This window comes from Glycine max, chromosome 17, assembly GCF_000004515.6.
Source record: "Glycine max cultivar Williams 82 chromosome 17, Glycine_max_v4.0, whole genome shotgun sequence".
In the NCBI taxonomy this organism is placed as follows: domain Eukaryota; kingdom Viridiplantae; phylum Streptophyta; class Magnoliopsida; order Fabales; family Fabaceae; genus Glycine; species Glycine max.
The window spans coordinates 8,949,436-8,970,233 of NC_038253.2; the positions used below are offsets into that span (position 1 = coordinate 8,949,436).

The 20,798-nt window shown below is 31.1% G+C and overlaps 1 protein-coding gene across 1 annotated transcript; it reads left to right on the top strand.

The window, feature by feature from the left end:
* Positions 1–16,136: 16,136 nt before the first annotated feature.
* Positions 16,137–20,094, top strand: LOC100499942 (protein YABBY 15). The gene is made up of 7 exons (NM_001251418.2): positions 16,137–16,469; positions 17,479–17,598; positions 18,705–18,825; positions 18,991–19,039; positions 19,132–19,207; positions 19,312–19,380; positions 19,816–20,094. The coding sequence occupies exons 1-7, from the start codon at positions 16,392–16,394 to the stop codon at positions 19,861–19,863; spliced, it is 561 nt and encodes a 186-aa protein (NP_001238347.1). The 5' UTR covers positions 16,137–16,391; the 3' UTR covers positions 19,864–20,094.
* The last annotated feature ends 704 nt before the right edge of the window (positions 20,095–20,798 follow it).

The following is a 20,798-nucleotide window of genomic DNA, read 5'->3' on the forward strand; positions in this document are numbered from 1 at the left end:
TGCATCCAAACACAATCAAAAGTACAACTTTTAATAAGGGGGGAAATTATATTAAAAAAAAGAGTTTCTGAAAAATGAATGAGAACCTCATATTCATCCCTCACATTTAATTTTAGGTTATTAATTAGCAGCTACGTATCATTCTCTAGGAAGGTAGGGAAATTCAAGAGTGGTCTAGATGTTTGCTATAAGTACGCCTTGTAATAATTCCTGGTCATAACATTTTGAAATTTTGTAACGCTCATCAGTTTTGAAAGCCATTTTGAATGGTTGTTAATGGATGATAATGGCCAATAAAGAATTGTAACAGCCAATAATGAGTGGTAATGGCTGGTAAATGCATTCTTGATGGTAGAATGCCTATATAAGCACATGAATTTGGTCCCTGAGCTCATCCCTTCGAATTCAGTCTTATACACCATCTAGAGAGTGGAAGAGAGAGAGCTTGGAAGAACCAAAACAAGAAACTCTTCATAGCAATGGCTGGAGGTATGATTTGATCTGTAATTTCCGCATTTTATTAATAACCTGTGTTTCTTTATAGTTTGTAATATCACAGGTTAAAAGAGATTTGTTCTAACATTTGGTATCAGAGCAAGAATTGCCTCTGCCTTGTCCATTTTCGTTTTTCGGTATTTTCCGATTTGATTTTGTTTATGGTATGAAGGGCCTTGTTTCTTAAAAAATAAAATTAGAAATATGTATTTCGTTTGATTTCCTTAATTTTGGCTTTTGAATCGTGAAAAATGGTGTCCGAATGAATGAAAAACGAACGGGTCTGCGTATGGGTCGGGTTTGACCCGCTAAAGGTTGAAGATGATGAACAGTGTTTTAAAAAAAAAAAAAAAAAAAAGACAAAAACTCCTACATTTTGTGCTAGCTGGGTATCGAACCCTTGACTCCGAGAACACTAATGTATGTGCAGACCACTAAACCAATAAGGCTTTTCTGATATGTTGTCGTTTTTAATACGTTATATACACATTGTACTTTACAGTTTTTTGAATTTTGATTTAATTTATGCATGAATATATTCTAGAACATTTTATTCTATGCATATATATATGAAATCAAATGCATAATATTATATTTCAATTATAAAATTATATGAGAATCTTATTCATAATTATATTGTATCTTGATTTTGAAATGCAAAATACTATTTATTCTCATATAATAAATTTTTATGTCTAAGTGATCTTTATGATTTTGATTAATTATGGATTAGCCACAGCATCTATATTTGATTAAAATTATATATTAAGTTGGTTAAAGATCATATAAGGAATTAGACATAATATTGTAATTAATTATACTTATATAATGAATTTTATCTCACAAGAATTTTTATTATATCTGTATAATTAATTGGGATAAAATGACGTATTATTTTTCATGATTTACCCACAGGCATCATGATATATGTATAATTTGTCGATTTTATCATAAAGTAAAAATTTACGATAGAAATTAAATTATTTTCATATTGTACCCGTAAAGCATGAATATTAAGCAAATAATTTGATTATTCTATCATAAGGTTTAATTGTTTCTTATTGAATTAAAAATTTAGCCCACAGGCAATTTTTATGTCACAAGATTCAATTTTATGGTATGTTTACATTGGTAAAAGATACAATTAAGATTAGTATGCCTCAAATTTTGACATAAGCCTTTGAATTTTGCAGCTTCTCAAACTATTAATTTTTCTGATATTCAATGTGATGTTCCCGAACTCAAAGGAGATAACTATAAGATATGGAAGGAGAGAATTCTTTTACAATTGGGGTGGATGGACATAGATTATGCTATAAGGAAAGACGAACCACCTGCAATCACAAATGAAAGTAGCCCAGCTGACGTTGCGCTATATGAGCGGTGGGAACGATCCAACCGGCTCAGCGTGATGTTCATTAAGACTAAAATCTCGGCTGGGATACGTGGTTCTGTTGACCAGCATGAAAAGGTCCGAGACTTGCTTAAGGCCATTGATGACCAGTTCATCACTTCAGATAAGACTTTAGCAAGCACCTTGATCATGAAGTTTTCTTCTCTTCGGCTCACCAGTGTGAAAGGTGTGCGTGAGTACATCATGAAAATGCGAGATATTTCAGCTCAACTTAAGAAACTAGAGGTTGATATGTCTGAGTCCTTCCTAGTGCATTTCATTTTGAACACCCTTCCGCATGAATATGGGCCATTTAAGATTTCCTACAACACACATAAAGATAAATGGTCTATCAATGAATTAATGACCATGTGTGTTCAGGAAGAAGAAAGGCTTGTAATGGAGATGGGTGAGAGTGCACTACTGACTACTGCTTATGGGAAGAACAAAGCAATTAAGTCTCAAGCTTATCAGAAGGGGAATGGTAAAATACCACCTCAAGCTGATATTAAGAAGGTGGCAAAGTGTTTCTTTTGCAAGAAGAAGGGACACATGAAAAAGAATTGCCCCGGATTCCAGAAATGGCTTGAGAAGAAAGGTAAATCAATCTCATTAGTATGTTATGAATCTAATATGGTTAGTGTTAATATTAACACCTGGTGGATTGATTCTGGATCTACTATTCATATTGCAAATTCTTTACAGGGTATGCAAAACCTAAGGAAACCAGTGGGAAGTGAGCAAAGCATTTTATCAGGCAATAAGCTAGGCTCACATGTGGAGGCCATTGGAACTTGCATTTTGACTTTAAGTAGTGGCTTTATTTTAAAATTAGAAAGGACTTTTTATGTACCAAGTTTTTCCCGAAACTTGATTTCTATTTCAAGGCTTGTACCGTTTGGATATTCCTTTAATTTCAAAGACACATCATTTGAGTTATTTTATAATTCTGAATGTGTTGGGAATGGTATATTGTCTGATGGTCTTTATCTTCTTGGTTTACAAAATAATGCCACTTATAGTTCTATGCATGTTCAAACTGGTATTAAAAGGTGTAATATTAATGAGAATTCCTCTATGTTATGGCACCGGAGATTAGGACATATCTCCATTGAGAGGATTAAAAGGTTAGTGAAAGATGGGGTACTCAATACTCTAGATTTTGCTGACTTTAAGACTTGTATGGACTGCATTAAGGGTAAGCAGACCAACATGTCTAAGAAAGGTGCTAATAGGAGTTCAAGCATATTAGAAATAATTCATACTGATATTTGTTGTCCAGATATGGATGCACATGGTCAGAAATATTTTATCACCTTTATAGATGATTATTCACGATATATGAATGTTTATTTGCTTCATAACAAATACGAAGCATTGGATGTCTTCAAAGTCTTTAAGGCTGAAGTTGAGAACCAATGTGGCAAGCAAATAAAAATAGTGAGATCAGATAGAGGTGGAGAATACTATGGCAGGTATACTGAGAATGGACAAGCACCTGGTCCCTTTGCAAAGTTCCTTCAAGAACATGGGATTGTTGCCCAATACACTATGCCTGGTTCTCCGAATCAGAATGGTGTGGCAGAAAGAAGGAACCGAACATTATTGGACATGGTGCGGAGTATGCTTAGCAACTCCAATCTTCCTAAATCCTTGTGGGCTGAAGCACTAAAGACGGCAGCGTATATATTAAATCGTGTTCCAACCAAGGCTGTCCCAAAGACACCTTTTGAGTTATTTAAAGGTTGGAAACCGAGTTTGAAACATATGCGCGTTTGGGGTTGTCTGTCTGAGGTGAGAATATATAACCCACAAGAGAAGAAACTTGACCCGAGGACCATTAGTGGGTATTTCATTGGATATGCCGAAAGGTCTAAAGGTTATAGGTTTTATTGTCCACATCATATTACTAGGATTGTGGAATCAAGAAATGCCAAATTTATTGAAAATGATTTGATCAGTGGGAGTGATCAATTGAGGGACTTAGGTTCTGAAATTGATTATATAGAATCTCAACCTTCCACGTCAAATGAAAGATTGGTTGTAATTCATACCCCTCAAGTTCAAAGGGATGATGAACAACACATGATTGGCATTCCACAAACTGTTGTTGATAATCTAGTAGATCAAGTTGATCATCAAATTCATGAAAATGATGAACAACCAGTTGAACAACATGATCCCCAAGAAAATGTTGATGCAACATTAAGGAGGTCTACTAGAGTAAGAAAATCAGCTATTCCTAGTGATTATATTGTATATTTGCAAGAATCTGACTATAATATTGGAGCTGAAAATGATCCTGAAACTTTTGATCAAGCCATGAGTTGTAAAGAGTCAAATTTATGGTATGATGCCATGAAGGATGAGATGAGTTCCATGCAGAGTAACAAAGTTTGGAACCTTGTAGAGTTGCCTAATGGGGCGAAGGCCATTGGATGTAAATGGGTCTTTAAGACCAAAAAGGATTCATTAGGCAACATTGAGAGATACAAGGCAAGACTTGTTGCTAAGGGATTTACTCAAAAGGAAGGAATAGATTATAAAGAGACTTTTTCTCCAGTATCTAAGAAAGATTCTCTTCGTATAATCTTGGCATTAGTTGCTCATTTTGACCTTGAGTTGCAACAAATGGATGTGAAAACAGCTTTTCTTAATGGTGATTTAGAGGAGGAGGTTTATATGAAACAACCTGAAGGTTTCTCCTCTAATAGTGGTGAGCATTTGGTTTGCAAGCTTAATAAATCTATATATGGTTTAAAACAAGCTTCTCGTCAGTGGTACCTTAAGTTTCATGGGATAATTTCTTCATTTGGTTTTGATGAAAACCCCATGGATCAATGCATATACCACAAGGTTAGTGGGAGTAAAATATGCTTTCTTGTTTTATATGTAGATGATATTTTACTTGCAGCCAATGATCGGGGTTTGCTACATGAGGTGAAACAATTTCTCTCTAAGAATTTTGACATGAAGGATATGGGTGATGCATCTTATGTCATCGGCATTAAGATTCATAGAGATAGATCTCGAGGTATTTTGGGTCTATCACAGGAAACCTATATTAACAAAATTCTAGAGAGATTTCGGATGAAAGATTGTTCACCAAGTGTTGCTCCCATTGTGAAGGGTGATAGGTTTAATTTGAACCAATGTCCAAAGAATGACTTTGAGAGGGAACAAATGAAAAACATTCCTTATGCTTCAGTTGTTGGAAGCCTCATGTATACTCAAGTATGCACAAGGCCTGACATTGCTTTTGCAGTTGGAATGTTAGGAAGATATCAGAGTAATCCAGGTATTGACCACTGGAGAGCTGCTAAGAAAGTGTTGAGGTACCTTCAAGGGACCAAAGATTACATGCTTATGTATAGACAGACAGACAATCTAGATGTGATTGGTTATTCAGACTCAGACTTTGCTGGTTGTGTTGACTCTCGTAGATCAACATCTGGGTACATTTTCATGATGGCTGGTGGAGCTATTTCATGGAGGAGTGTTAAGCAGTCTTTGACTGCTACTTCTACCATGGAAGCTGAGTTTGTCTCTTGTTTTGAGGCTACATCACATGGTGTATGGCTTAAAAGTTTCATTTCTGGGCTGAAGATAATTGATACTATTTCAAGGCCTTTAAGAATTTTTTGCGATAACTCAGCTGCTGTCTTTATGGCTAAGAATAACAAAAGTGGAAGTCGAAGTAAGCACATCGACATTAAGTACTTAGCCATTAGAGAAAGAGTAAAAGACAAGAAAGTGGTCATTGAGCATATAAGCACTGAGTTGATGATCGCTGATCCTTTAACTAAAGGCATGCCACCGTTTAAATTTAAGGATCATGTAGAAAGAATGGGACTTGGTTCCAATTTATGATTGTATACATATATGTAAAAATTGAAACTTTTATATTATGATATTTTCTCATATTTTGGTGCACATTGATTTATTTGAGAAAAATTATGTTTTGGACCAAGAATAAACATTGGGTTTATTCATGAAGTTTTATTACCACTTTAAGTATACTGCTTGGGAAATTGAGTATATTGTAATACATAGATGATATTACTCGTTATAAGAGGAACTATCACTATGATTCATATATTCATTTCTTAAGAAGATTGAGCATTAAGTCAAAATGTTTGGACCAAGTGGGAGAATGTAATAATTCCTGGTCATAACATTTTGAAATTTTGTAACGCTCATCAGTTTTGAAAGCCATTTTGAATGGTTGTTAATGGATGATAATGGCCAATAAAGAATTGTAACAGCCAATAATGAGTGGTAATGGCTGGTAAATGCATTCTTGATGGTAGAATGCCTATATAAGCACATGAATTTGGTCCCTGAGCTCATCCCTTCGAATTCAGTCTTATACACCATCTAGAGAGTGGAAGAGAGAGAGCTTGGAAGAACCAAAACAAGAAACTCTTCATAGCAATGGCTGGAGGTATGATTTGATCTGTAATTTCCGCATTTTATTAATAACCTGTGTTTCTTTATAGTTTGTAATATCACAGGTTAAAAGAGATTTGTTCTAACACGCCTTGCTGTTGGATAACAACAGCTACTCTTTCTTAAACCTCACAAAAAGAAGAAATTAAACCAGTACTTTCCCTTTCTCTAATTTGATATTTGATTTATTTATTTATATATGAAACAACAACAAGAGAAAGAGAAGAAAAACACACGTAAATTTATAAAATTTAATATTAGTTTCAACTGAATAAGTGAATTCTGTTGAAATTTATAATATACCTCATAATTTTAATTCATTAAAATTTAAAATAAATATATCATATTTTTATTTAAAAACAATACCATTATCTGAAAATATGCACAAACGTACAAAGACAGAGAGAGGAGATCCCTCTAACAATTATTCCTTTAGAAATCAAGATGAGAGAGAGAATAATTTGCCTATTTATTTTCCATTATTAAGAAAAAAAATAAACATTTTTACATTCTTAGTTTTCTTATATCTCAATTTTTACACTCATGTTGTATTTATTTTATAATTCTAACTTTTTTTTTATAAAAGTGATAGAACTGAGTATCAAAGACATATTAACTATTAAGACTGAAGCCTGCAGTAGAGATCCAACTTGAAAATTATTCCATATGTTCTAATAATAAACAGTTTTATTCAATTGCAACTACTCAGTTTATCCTTAAGTAATAGGAAATTTCCCAAGAAAATAGTTGTTCACCAATCAAAGAAAAAAGAAGTTTTAAGAAAATTTAAAGTCAGATGAAGGAGGTGAAATTAAAGTTGCCTAACAAAAAAAGAATGAAGGAGGTGAAAGTTCCTACAATATTCTTAACTATATCAACTTGCATAATATTAACTTTTATCATACATTAATCACTTTATATATGTATCTTTCTTTTCCATATCACCCTCTTCTCTAGCTACAGGAGTGTATAGTTGTGCATAATGGTGTTAATTTATCCCATATAATTTTAATTTAGGTCCTATTCTATATTCCATAAGGCCATAAGAATTGGAGAAGAGTAGGTAATGTGAACCACAACAAGTCCCACCCACGGCCAAAACAGCCCTGCAATGCAACGCAGGCGCTATTAAATGCGTTTCTGATACCCTCACAACACACTCCTCTGAAGCACCCATTCACTGTTGCTATGGCCTTTCACCCTCATGTTTATATACATCTGTACAAACGCACACACAACTTGTTAAAGTTGTACAACACCTTCACATTTTCCACTGCTGCTATATTTTTCATACGAGAAAATGCAAATTCCTTCCTTTTTTTTTTCCGACCCGTGACCAGGTAATCCATGTATCTGATCAAGTTGATGATTGATCCAAGTATAATAACATTGGATGACACATCCAATTAAAAGTTAAAGATGAGTTAATTTTAACCATACAATAATATGTAAACGATCAAAATTATTTTAATAATTAATTTTAATCTTAACTATTTATTTAAATAATACACTATTGAGATTTGTTTCTCTCACTTGATCGTTCTCTCTATATATGGAAACACACACTTAATTGTGAGAAAATTACACTAGACATCTTATATTATATATGGTCCAATATTACTTTATAACTACCACCTTCCTACCAAATCACAGAGATCGATAGAGGCTCCATCACGCATGCTACCTAGGCTGGCTGCTAGTTATCAGTGATCTTTCTGCGTATAGAATAGATAGAGGCAGGCAGAGCTAGTAGTCTTGCATCCATCGGTAATTTGGTACTCTGAAATTGTGTTCCTATCTCTTTCCTGCTTAAAGTAAATTACTCATATCCACCGCTAATTATAAATCGAGCTTCCATTTTAAAAAATAAATCTTAAAAAAAAAGTTAATTTGTCAAGGTTTTAATTATTTTTTTTAAAATGCAAAATATGCACATTAAACATTACTCCTCCGTGTGTTATTGTTACATACTTACATTGTATTGTCAGGTGCTTAATTAACTTGGTCGTGATTATATTTAAATTATGTTTAAGATTAGAAGTGTCATCCTCTTCTATCAATTAGTAACAGAAAAAACAAACTAATCATAGCTGCTAAATTACCACTGAACATTCTCCCAAGTTGTCCCTCTTATGGATTCAATAGAGCCAATTTGTGGCCTCTTAATTTTTGGCTGAGATTTTCGTAGTACCAATTGAATGACAGTCAATTCCAATCATACCCTAAAAAGCTGAAAGCAAAATTAATTGTCAATATTGTTATATATATGAAGAAAATAAAAACAAAATAATTTTAATATATTAATGTGATGTTAATAGCTTGCTTTTGCATATATATATATATATATATATATTAAATTTTTTAGACCTTCAGAATATGTTTGGATAGAGAATTTTAACTAAGGAAAATAATTTATCAGAGAATTTGAATTTATGTAATCTAAACCTCATTGTTTAGATGTTTTTTTGTGAAGAATTTAAAATTTTAGAATTTTAAAACAGAATTTTAAACAATTAAAAATTTGGAATTTTAATTTCCTTTTAAAAGATGAGAAATTGAAATTCTCTTCTTACGGTCTTCTTCAAGAAACATGACATTGTGGAACATCGATCGGACCTCAGAACATAGAGGAACACTAATAACTACCACATCAATCATATTTTTTCTTTTTTTTTCATTCTCATAATTTTAACTTTTTTTATTCAAACACAAAAAATTTTAATTAAAGTATTTAAAATTCTTAAAATTTAAAATTTCTCAAAATTTTAAATTCCTCCATCTAAATACACTCTCATGAAATTCTCGGCAACGTGTCGAATGGAGTAGACATTGACAGTTTTTGATCGTAATCATCCACTACCCTATAATAATAAGCATTCTAATTGATTCGTGTTTTTCTAAGATCAAGCAAATACTACCATTTTTTCTATGACGTACGTACCTTCTTAAGTTGCAAAGAAGGAAGAACCAGGCTTCTGTCATCTCACGCTCGTTAATGGGAATGACTATCGAATGTTATTGTTCATTTATTCCCATCTTGAGCAATTGCTAGTAAGAGAATCCTTTTAGATTTTTTAAACAACCAAGAGTGTTGTCCACTAACAATGGACTTGCAATATACAAATTACAAAGTAGCAACTGGAATAAAAAAAATTAAATTGTGTAGTAAATATTAATATATTTTTTACAAAATAATAATTAAATGTTCATTTGTTTCAAATTAAAAGATAGAAACTGGAATTATTATTTAAAATTTTATATGATTACATACATTGTTTCACACACATGATGTGGAAATAAAATTAACACAGTGCATAGTGTCACTTTTTTACAAACAAATTTAAAAAATATATACATTTCAAAATAAAATAAAAAACAATTTACAAAGTTTAGTAAGACATTGGTGTCACAAGGAGCTCCTGCTTGATTAATAGAATATTACAAACTCAAAATTTTCTTTTCTATAATTGTTTATTATATTAATTATATGGTTTCTATGTAAATTAATGAAGGACGAAATAGTTTTAATTAAAACTTATGAGCTCGATTAGTTTCAGAAATTTAATTCAATTGTTGAATTAATAACATTTAAAAGCTGTGCAGCAAAAAGTGTATTTAGTCCAAAAACTATGATAAATTATAGAATCCTTATAGAAGGTTAAATATTATCTATATTTTATTTCGAGAGACATAATGTCAATAAGTTTATATATTTTAAAATATGGATTAATGAAATTAAAAAAAAAAAAGTGAATGCTTGAAATTTAGAAAAGAAACTATATCTATACTAATTAAAATTGACTCGGCCAAGCATATCACACCGTAGGCTCTTAATCTGATATGGACATTTACAAATAATTTTGGTATGCATCATTCAGGTATTGATGTGGATCTTGCCATAATGCATTGAAATGGGCTCTTCCAACATAAAATGACCTTACACCTCCTGGATGACCGTAGTCATACGTGATTAATGACATTTTCATTACCGCTATATGGAATATTTAAAATTTTCGTATAAATTTTCAGGATTTTTATGCAAGAAACTTGAAAGAATAATAGATTTTCTATGATCTTTATCAGCCAAAATTTAATCACAATCCAAAGTAAATTGAACTTTAGTTTTACCTTCTTTTTTTTAAAGAAATTACAGGTATTCTTTATGAAAAATAATTTTATTAATAAAGTTGGACTATTATAAACGATAGGATTTTAATTTTAGTTAAATCATACGTTAATAATAACAAAATGTCCTGTAAAAAAATAACAAAATGTAAATAATATCCTTTTTTAAGCAAAAAAAAATCGATAAACAAAGTAAAGGGTGTATAAAAATTATAGGTAATTGGGTATATAAAAATTAAAGGATAAATATAAAGGTAAACTATAGGATCAATACAGTAATTAGAAAAACAACATTGAGCGCTGCCTATCTGGACCCTAAACCACATATATATGAAGTCCAAAACACCATTGAAGTAAAAAAGATTTCATGAAATACAATTTTATTATTCATATATATAATCTAAGTTGGTTCAGAACAAGATAGTTGCGTTCCCAATTTTAATGATAACAAAAAAAAAAATAGATAATCTTTAAAAATATATTAAATATCTACTTTATAAGTCTACCAACTCTTGTACATCAAAAATCAAGAAAATAGTGACAAAAACAAAGCAACAAGACATTGCTTCAATAAAAGTAGTATGCCGTGTCAAAATGGAAGAAAAATCTACGTGAAATACTGTAAAATTAAAAAGGGAGATAAACGTAAGACTTCATCAATTCTTACTGCAAAAAAATTACTAATGCATTAGTGACAAAATTTTCGTTCGTAATGATAATTTTTGTTATTTACACTAGTGCCACTCAAACTACAGTGATGAATTTTTAAAAATTACATATAAATTATTTTGTTACTATTAATTATTATTATTTTTGTTTTAAAAATATTTATTACAACATTTAATGCACTAGCTAGCGCTAATATTGTCAGAATACAGGAAAGAAGCCTCTATAGACATGTTCTCATCTCCCATAAAAGCTTAAGAGAAGATAAGTTATTAGAGAATGGTTGGATAACACTCTAAACAAACATCTTTTAGTTCACATTACTATTCTCTTTAATTCCTATATACATTTTTTTAATGGTCCATTGGTTAATATATTGTACATCATGTCTAATAGGACAATAGTTTTACGAGTTTATCCTTAAAGCTTTTTTTTATAAATAAAAAAAATGTTGAGAGTCTAGAGAGGTTTTGCTAAGAATATATATGCATAATCATGTATTTACCTTAATTATATGCCTGAGAATGCAAATTAGAAAGAAAAAAAAACTTGTTTATGAGCTTAAAAATACTTGTAGCAAAAGAATATACTTGTAACAATATAAATATTTTCTAGTGAAATTATTGGCAAGATCCAAGTCAAGGACTCATAGTCTTTGGACGAAACAAACCAATATAAACGTTTGCTGTTATTTCCTCTCATAAATTGATTGATGCATTGCTTAAGGTTTTTTTTTTTTGCTCAAATTAAGAAAATTAAGTATTCCGAAAAAAATATTTGTTAAAGAATAATTTTATTAAAATATTCTTTTTTTCTAATTTCAATAAATATGCCATCAAGTTTATTAAATAAATACTTAATAAATATGATTGAGTTTTTAATCAAAAGGTTTAAATAAAAGTTTGATTTCTGTAATATAATTAAAGTTGTTTTTTTCTTGTTTTGATCTTCATAATTTTTTGTTTTTATTTTAGTTCTTGCCATAAGGCCTGTTTATTAGATACAAGCCCTGATCTATCAGAAATATAATTTTTTTTAGTAAAAAAATCTCAAAAAACTCTTCTAACCTTCTATTCGAACAAATTAACTCATATATAGTTCCTATAAAAGTATAAACGTTTGTTATAGATCTTCGTTATTTTAATTTTAATTCCATGTTAAAATATTTTCATTTAATTTAGTAAATTATAACTATAATTATTCTTAAAATACACTCGAAGTAACATACTCACACATATATGAACACCCACAGTATAAGGAGCATGATTCACGCCTCTATTCCTAGATCTATTTTCGCAGATATATTATCTCCATTTTTACAAAGTAAAATTTCCCAACTCAAAGCTCTAAATGAGACAATCTTCACAAAGATCGCAACCAATAACGAGAATGAGCATTCCTACATGTACTTTTGGATTTGATTTTGAAGCCAATATATCCATGGCTTAATTTTTACCAGCTAGAGATTTTAGAAAAGAAAGTTATCATAATCTAGGCAAAGATCGAAATTTATTAACTCCTGGGAAGGGTCAAAAGACTAAAGATTACGATGACATTATCAGAAGCTAAATACCAGAAAAGAAAAATATGCAGTGCAGCTTCACTTTGATTAATTAACCTTAAGGGGTTTTTAATTGGTTATGGTTATATTACATGAGAAAAATTATGAGTTCTTCTAGAAAGAAAATTTTACCGTGTTATATGAATAAGAATTTAATTGTTGCAACAATAGACCAAAGTGCAAAATGTGTAAGAATGGAGTGCTTTTGCTGACAGATCTCATGGTAAGATTCAACAAGTATATATGAAAAGTTCGATCCATGTTAACATGAGACGATCCAACAGTCAATGAGAAAAGTCATTAAAAAAATGAAAAAGATATGTATGCTAGCATAGCATCTATCAATAATACCAATAGGAGGGTGATGATGAAGCAAAGCGAGTTATGTAGAATTTATTACGCCAGACATGGAAAGGGACTGGAGCTAAATGGGCAATGGAACAATGCTATTAAAATGGCTAAATCGACAAAGAAGAGATCCTAATAATGTTGTGACTTTCTCATTTTCTTCAGTACCTTTATATCTCCCAAGACTTTTTCTTATATATATCTTGTTTGTCTTTTACAATAATTTGGTCTGAACGAAAAGAATTATTTTATCGATGTAATTACCTTCAAGCTACATCTTAAATTGATAAATTCTAATCAGTTTGATCATCCTAGGTCCAGAAATTTAAACCCATGTCATGTTACTAATATAAAGCATTCAACTGCGGAATGAAGACGGTTTTAGCTAGGTCTCAAGTATAAATCACAAGGTTCATTTATTTTTTCCAAAAAAGCAATAAAAGCTAAAAGCGTGATGTACATGTATATAGCAATTTTAGTGGCTCTTAGGGTTTCAACTGTCATTTGATGTAACTGTTTCGAGGTTTTATGATTGATTTGTTTTGCCCATGGAAACAAAAGCTGCGAGAAAAAGTCGTTAGGAGAAAATTAAAGACATCCCAAGCTAACTTTTTACCACCCAAAATGACAGCAACATTTACTCGATAGTACAGTAAATATAAAATGCGCTGAAAGAAATACCAATGTGTGTGCGATGCATACTATAATCCATACAGAATATTCTCAGAATTCAGAAATGTGATTACGATGCATATTTTATTTCATTTTTTTTTTGTTTTTGAGCTAATGAATTGCTAATTTGTGCCACCTATCTAATTATAAGGCTCAAGAAGAGTGTATGAAACACACAATGGGAATTTTTTAATTAATATATTACTCATACAATACACTTCAACACTTTTGACAATACTATTTTTGTCCATTAATTTGTGTGACATCAATCATTTTATTGTGCTTTTCTCTCTCTCTTTTTGTTATATATACCAAAAATGTACAAATTTATGATATAAATATATAATTTATGCTTCCCTTGTATACTTGAAAAAAGCCATTAGTGCAAGCATAATTAATAAATCCAGTATCATTCCTAAAAAGAAGATCAACAAGAAAAAGAAGAAAGTCATGTTTTCTTTTCTTTTAAACAGCTATCATTCAGTCAAAAAACAAAAAACAGCTAGCTATTGTTAAAATCTCTGGAGTTATGGAAGAAAGTCACACAACACTATACTACTATTTAATAAATTTTGGATCGCCCCCCTCGTCCGCTGTGGAGTTGCAGGTTTGTCTGAGGATGGGAGTGGTCACTCTCATTCTATCATAATGGTATATTATATATTGTACAGATTTGGTAATGCGGCCAAAACCTTTGCTGTGTTTTGAACTTTTGATACTTGAATGCACTTGATAGTTGATATGCAGTGGATTCTATAAAATTCCATATTAAATGATAACTATTTTAAATTATAACTAAGTATTGGAAATTCCTTTTTTTCCACACCTCAAAATCTGACATAACGATTATAGTTCAGTAAAATTTATATTCTATATTCTATATTTAAACATTTATTTGTGACTCACTAGACTGCTGCCTTTTCTCTTTCTATAAACAAATACCTACCCTAATTGATATTTATAAAAAAATCTAGCACTTTTGCAACATTGAAGTAATCTTTTTTATATTTTGCAAATAATAGGTGATGTAATCAAACTTAAGAATACTAGTTTTTTTGTCTGTTTTTTCATACCCATTTTACAATATTTCTTTTTATTTTTTTCACGAGCTTGCAATTTAACTCATTTATATAGGTTTAATGAGTTATAATAAATCCAGGTCCACACGAGACTCGTTAATCTAATTAAACTTAAAATTGAAGTGCATAAATTACAGTTCAATTTTCTTTATACCCTATTATTTATACTTATTTTACATGTTTCTTTAATTATTATTTTTTAACTTTCTATTTTGACAGTTTATTTTGAATCCCAACTCGAGTTAACTTCTAATATATATATATATATATATATATATATATATATATATATATATATGTTATGCTTCTCCTTCGAGGAAGATATTCATCACCTATATTTTATCTTGTCCGATGACAAACCAAATTTAGAACACAGTATGTTTATGCAGTTTGGATATTCAGTGATTTTTACTAATAATATGTCTACTCATTATGCCTAATAATATATTTGGATTAAGTGTGTCAACATATAGTTGGGACTTGGGATCCTTCTTCCAACGTACTGTGATGTCTTTGCCCTCTTTTACTAAAAATAAGTAATAATCTAGCTCTATTTTAAGGAAGGAGAAAAAGATGTGGTATGTTTGTTATCTTATTTGGCACGTTGTGGTATGATATATTTGGATTATGCATAATAGTATTTATTGTATTTCAAGTTCTTCCTTTTGATTTCAATAGTGCATACTTTATACTTGATGAAGATTAGATTGTGGACATGATACAGGATCAAGACGAGTTAATGCTTATTTTCTAATTGGTGTATATATGAATCGTATAACTTGTCTCTTTTTATACTTTTGAAATGAACTTATAAGACTTTTATGGGTTAATTAGAGTAAGTCTTATATTTTATTTTTTAATAATACTTTGTCAATAGAAAAAGTATAAAGAATTATATATTTATTATTGGTATATTTTAAAAATAATTATTATAAAAATCAATAAATTTATCATACACATAATAATTTATAATTAAATAATAATAATGTAAAATTATTTGTCAAAATAAAAAACTTTTTTCTCTAAATTTAATAATTTTCTTTTAACCTTTCTGTCTTTTCACTCTCTATACTTGAAGAGGTGGTGGAAGAAATTCATTTTTGTGAGAATTATTGGCCACTTGAAGATGGTTTTCCAATATGAACTAAAAACCACTTTCTTTTCCTTTCCCGGTCCCAGCATTCCCTGACTGCCGTGGGCACTACTAAAACTACTTTTTTCATCGCATTGCCTTACCTTACCCTACTCTCTACTCCTCACTGCTTAATTCTTCGGATTCCAAACAAGCCCTTCATCTCCCTCTCTCTACTCTATTTCAATTTATACTACAACAACCCCTAATTCCCTCAACTTTTACTGTCCTCATATACTTATATATATACACCTCCCATACACACCTCAGTATCTAACCAAGAAGAAGGGTTTTAAGAGAGAGAGAGAATAATTAAAAGGCCCTTGCCTTCACCTTTGGTGTCCAAGATATTGCTAGAGAGAAGAACTAGTTGTTCAATTAGCTTCATCCATCTTTCTACCTCCTTAATTCTCTTTCCCTTCTTCTTCTTCCACCCTTCTTGTGTTTGAGTACAGAAGCTTGAGATCAGACATGTCGAGCTGCAGCATCGATGTTGCGCCTGAGCAACTCTGCTACATCCCCTGCAACTTTTGCAATATTGTTCTTGCGGTATCTTTGATTTGAAAGCTCTTTTACAATTTAGTGGGAGATCTGATTTTCAGCTCTTGCATGCTACCTAATTGATATGATATGTTGCTTGTTTTCAAATGTCAAACTAATGTACAGCACCACACACACACACACTTGGTTGTTTTCTTCTTTTGCCTCTTTGTTTTCTTTCACCTGTTTACATCCAAGGATAAAAGAATTCAATCAGATCCTGAAAAGGAAGCTACGCTGTGTGTGTGTGTGTGTGTTTGCGCTTTTGTGAACCAGTGGGTGTGTTATTTTAATTCTCTCTTTCTGGGTTCCTAGTTTTTGTTACAGTCATGTCTCCATCTCTGGACTTTTTTTTCTTTTTTTCCTTTTTTTCTCCTTCTTTTGCAGTCAAAGAAAAGTCATACCCTGGAGGACCTCAAGATGGTTACACACACACACACAAACACATACACACGGTGTTTTCCCTTTCTCGTTTGAGCAAGTTCGGTTGAGGCTAATTGTGCCAACTGTCCTGGCTAGCTGTTTTGAGAAATATGATGGTTTCCTCTTGAAAACGCCAAAATAGGCACTATATGTTAAAAGTGTTGATAGGACTAGTCCTCTCCACCCTTTGAAATCCCATCTCTAAGTTGTAACCTAATTTAACTTCAGCTTCTGCACTATACATCCAGGTCCTTTCTCAAGTTTGTAAAAAGGAAAAACGAAAATGTAAATCTACTCAGAATTCCCAGTTCTAACACACATAAGGAAGAAACCCTTGATGGTAGCACCTTACAAGTTGACAAGTTTTTTTTTTTCCTTTTCAAGTAAAACCAAGCTGCACCCTTTTCCTCAAAACCCCACTTTTTTCAATTTATTATTTTCCCCGTTCCCCCTTTTTTCTTTTACAAGATCAAATCATCCCTAGTATGTAACTATGATCCAGTTATATTTAACTTTATTTTCATTTTCTGGGTTTCTTTTGAGTTTTCTTCTTTTATAATGGAATAAGGATTGAATAATATTGTTATGGGTGCAGGTGAGTGTTCCATGCAGTAGCCTGTTTGACATTGTGACCGTTCGATGTGGGCACTGCACCAATCTATGGTCCGTGAACATGGCCGCCGCGTTTCAGTCACTGTCATGGCAAGATGTTCAGGTGAGGTTCAACTAATTACTACTTAATTATGATAAATACTCAGAACTACTAACTAAAAGAAAAGTATGTACCGCAATAAATAAATTAATAAATAAAATAGGGTCTTTGATTTCTGGATCCTAGGGTAGGGTTTCTGGTAGTTATTCATTTTGAGAAAATCGAAGGCTCTCTTCTCTCTCTGGTAGGTTCTGTGTGCTAAATCGAGTATTTCAAAGCAAGCATGTCTGTTATTTCTACCTGAGAAAGAGTACTGAAAATTAAACCCTAGCTACCTGCAGCCGCCATAAGCAAAACCTATTCCTTTTTCTATTTTCACTTTTAGTAGAGGCGTCAGGGCCTGTCCTAACCCATCAAGCAGCTGAAAATAATATACAGCATCTCTCTCTTCGAGATTATATTTATATACCTTGAGGATTGATTTGATTGACATGTATGTATAAGTGGGAAGTATATATGTTAGCCCTTAGCTAGGTTTAATGATTTCTTTTCAAGATCCTTGTCCTCTCCAAGGCAAGCACACCCCTGCGGATCAGATGACTCAATTTCTTAATTTTTTTAAAAAAATGGTATCTTGGTGTAAATCCCTAAATTCTGGGTTTTTCTGCAAGTACTTCATTCATCTGATTAGTTGCATTTCCTGTCTAACTGCTCAGTGATATTAAAGTCACTTTCGTTTCTCTCTATGAGAAAGCCATCATTATTTCTTCTGGTCTGAATCACAGTTAACCCACATTTGCTGCTGCCAGAGATACCTAGTCAGTTATTTATTTATTTATTCACCCTATTTTATTTCATGCAAACTACCTGGTCCCAGTTTTGTTATTACATTGGAAAATTAATTTTCAAACTTTCTAATATAAAAATGTTTTAATGTAAAGTTATGATTATAATATATTTCGATATAGATGGTTTCAAATTAATTTGTCAAACATAAACGAAAAAAAGGTTTTAAAAAAACATTTAATAAGTAAAAAGTCAAGAGTTCTTCATTTTCTTTATATTTTGAGAAAGCTAATAAGTCATCATGGTACGTCCACTTTATTATATATTGGCATGGCTAAGTGTTGATGCTCCTAGTCCTAGCTAATTAACATTTTAATTTTCAGGGACCTGGGCAGTGCAATCCAGAGTACAGGATTGACACTGGCTCCACGTCGAAATGCAACAATAGGATTGCAATGCGTGCACCCACCACTCATGTAACTGAGGAAAGGGTTGTGAACAGGCGTGAGTATATATTTGCCTTTTTCCTGTTTAATATCCAATCTCAAATTCATCATAACCACATATACTATATAGCTAGTTTCTTTTCTTTTTTTTTATTTTTTAAATATAATCCATGTTGTTATCTACAATATTGATCTGATCATGAGTTGTTTTTCTCTTTTCCAGCTCCCGAGAAGAGGCAGCGCGTACCTTCTGCTTATAACCAGTTTATAAAGTAACTTAATGCTTTACAAATAATTTTACTACATATATATTCGATGTAATTGGTGCATAAAGCAGCTTTGAAACGTCTTTGTTCTTACGCAGGGAAGAGATTCAGAGGATCAAAGCCAATAATCCTGATATCAGTCACAGAGAAGCTTTCAGTACAGCTGCAAAAAACGTAAGGACCAGATCAAAATTACTGCAAATATTTTACCTATTTAATTATGTATATAATCATAATCATCTTGAGAAAAACATAATAACTTATTGTTTCTTTTTTAGTGGGCTCATTTTCCCCATATTCATTTCGGGCTGATGTTGGAGAGTAACAACCAAGCTAAGATGGATAATGTAAGTATTAATTAAAGCACAATTATTTCTCTTCATATCACTTATATTAAGAGATAATAATTATGATCTCCCTCAGTCAACATTGATTTGATTATATGTATCATAGCTAGGGAATCAAACCCTTGTTCCTTTTCTGTTCTTTCAATTAAAAATAATAAACACCTCATCCAAAAAAAATTAGAAAAAAATAGTATCAATCAAGAGAATTGAGTATTACTTTTTAATATAACATTAAATGTTTAACCGGAGGTTCAGGAAAGGTAAAGGAGTAAATCTTAAAAGAAGAAACTATCTCCATAAAAAGAAAAGTTATAAAAAATAATACGTACTTTCAATATTTATTAAACCCTGATCATTTATTATATTGCACAGAACGTAAATATTATAGGATCTTTGGTACACAACTTTGGCTGATTAGTTGATATTTTATTTCAGGTTTCTGAAAAGCATTTAATGCCAAGGGCTGCGCTATTGAATAAATGAAGGCTATCTTCATCATATCACAGGACTTGATCATGAGTTTCATTTGAGTCTGTCAAGTAAACAATGTCCTGACCTATAATGAGTTTTAAGGACAATCATCTCATTTTCTTCGTTAGTGTACTTGTTACTACTTACTACTTGTTCAATGGATGTTTTCACTTAATTTGAAGCAAGAATGCTAGTTTTCCTTGTTATCTTACAATAAGTTCTATCTTCTACCTGATTGAGATCAAGATAAAACATGTATGCTACTGTTTTAAGCTCGATCGCGAGAACAATTATCCTTATCTTTTTTGGGTGATACGTACTAATAACGAGAATAAAGTCCGAAAATGTTACAATGTCAAACCATAAAAACTATATTTGGAGCAAACTATATTATGTATTTTTTATCGCGAGAAAAATATTGAAGAAAAGATAACGAGATAACGTTTTGTTAAAAAATTCATATAGTAGATAATTATAGCAAATATATATTCAATACATACTATACCCACCTTTTGTTTCTCTATAAGAAAATCTTTAAGTGTATTTTTTATCCGAATTTATAAATAACATAAATTCATTATCAAATTGATGCATTAATTATTAAATTTCTTTTAAACCATGATTTTATCGTGAAATTTATGTTAACGAGGTACTCATTTTTCATATAAATGGATGCATTCAAACTTGAATAATTAGTTATAGGAACAATTTTTGCATGATAAACGGTTATTTGTGCAGAAAAAAATCATTGGTTAGGATTAGAAATTATTAATTTAGTGTCATTAAATACATAAGTCATCTTTAATCCTACAGTATTCTTTGAATAAAACTTAAATTTATGTATCAATTAATTAAAATTAATTGATTTAAATTTTTATTAGTATTTTTTATAAGCATTTATTTTATTAGTATTGAAAAATTAATTATATGTTTCTTATGTGTGTGTG

Coding starts and splice junctions, on each gene's coding strand:
- LOC100499942 (NM_001251418.2), top strand. CDS start 16,392: ATGTCGAGCTGCAGCATCGATGTTGCGCCTGAGCAACTCTGCTACATC. Junction 17,599..18,704: donor TGTCATGGCAAGATGTTCAG/GTGAGGTTCAAC, acceptor TTTAATTTTCAG/GGACCTGGGCAGTGCAATCC. Junction 19,381..19,815: donor ACCAAGCTAAGATGGATAAT/GTAAGTATTAAT, acceptor ATTTTATTTCAG/GTTTCTGAAAAGCATTTAAT.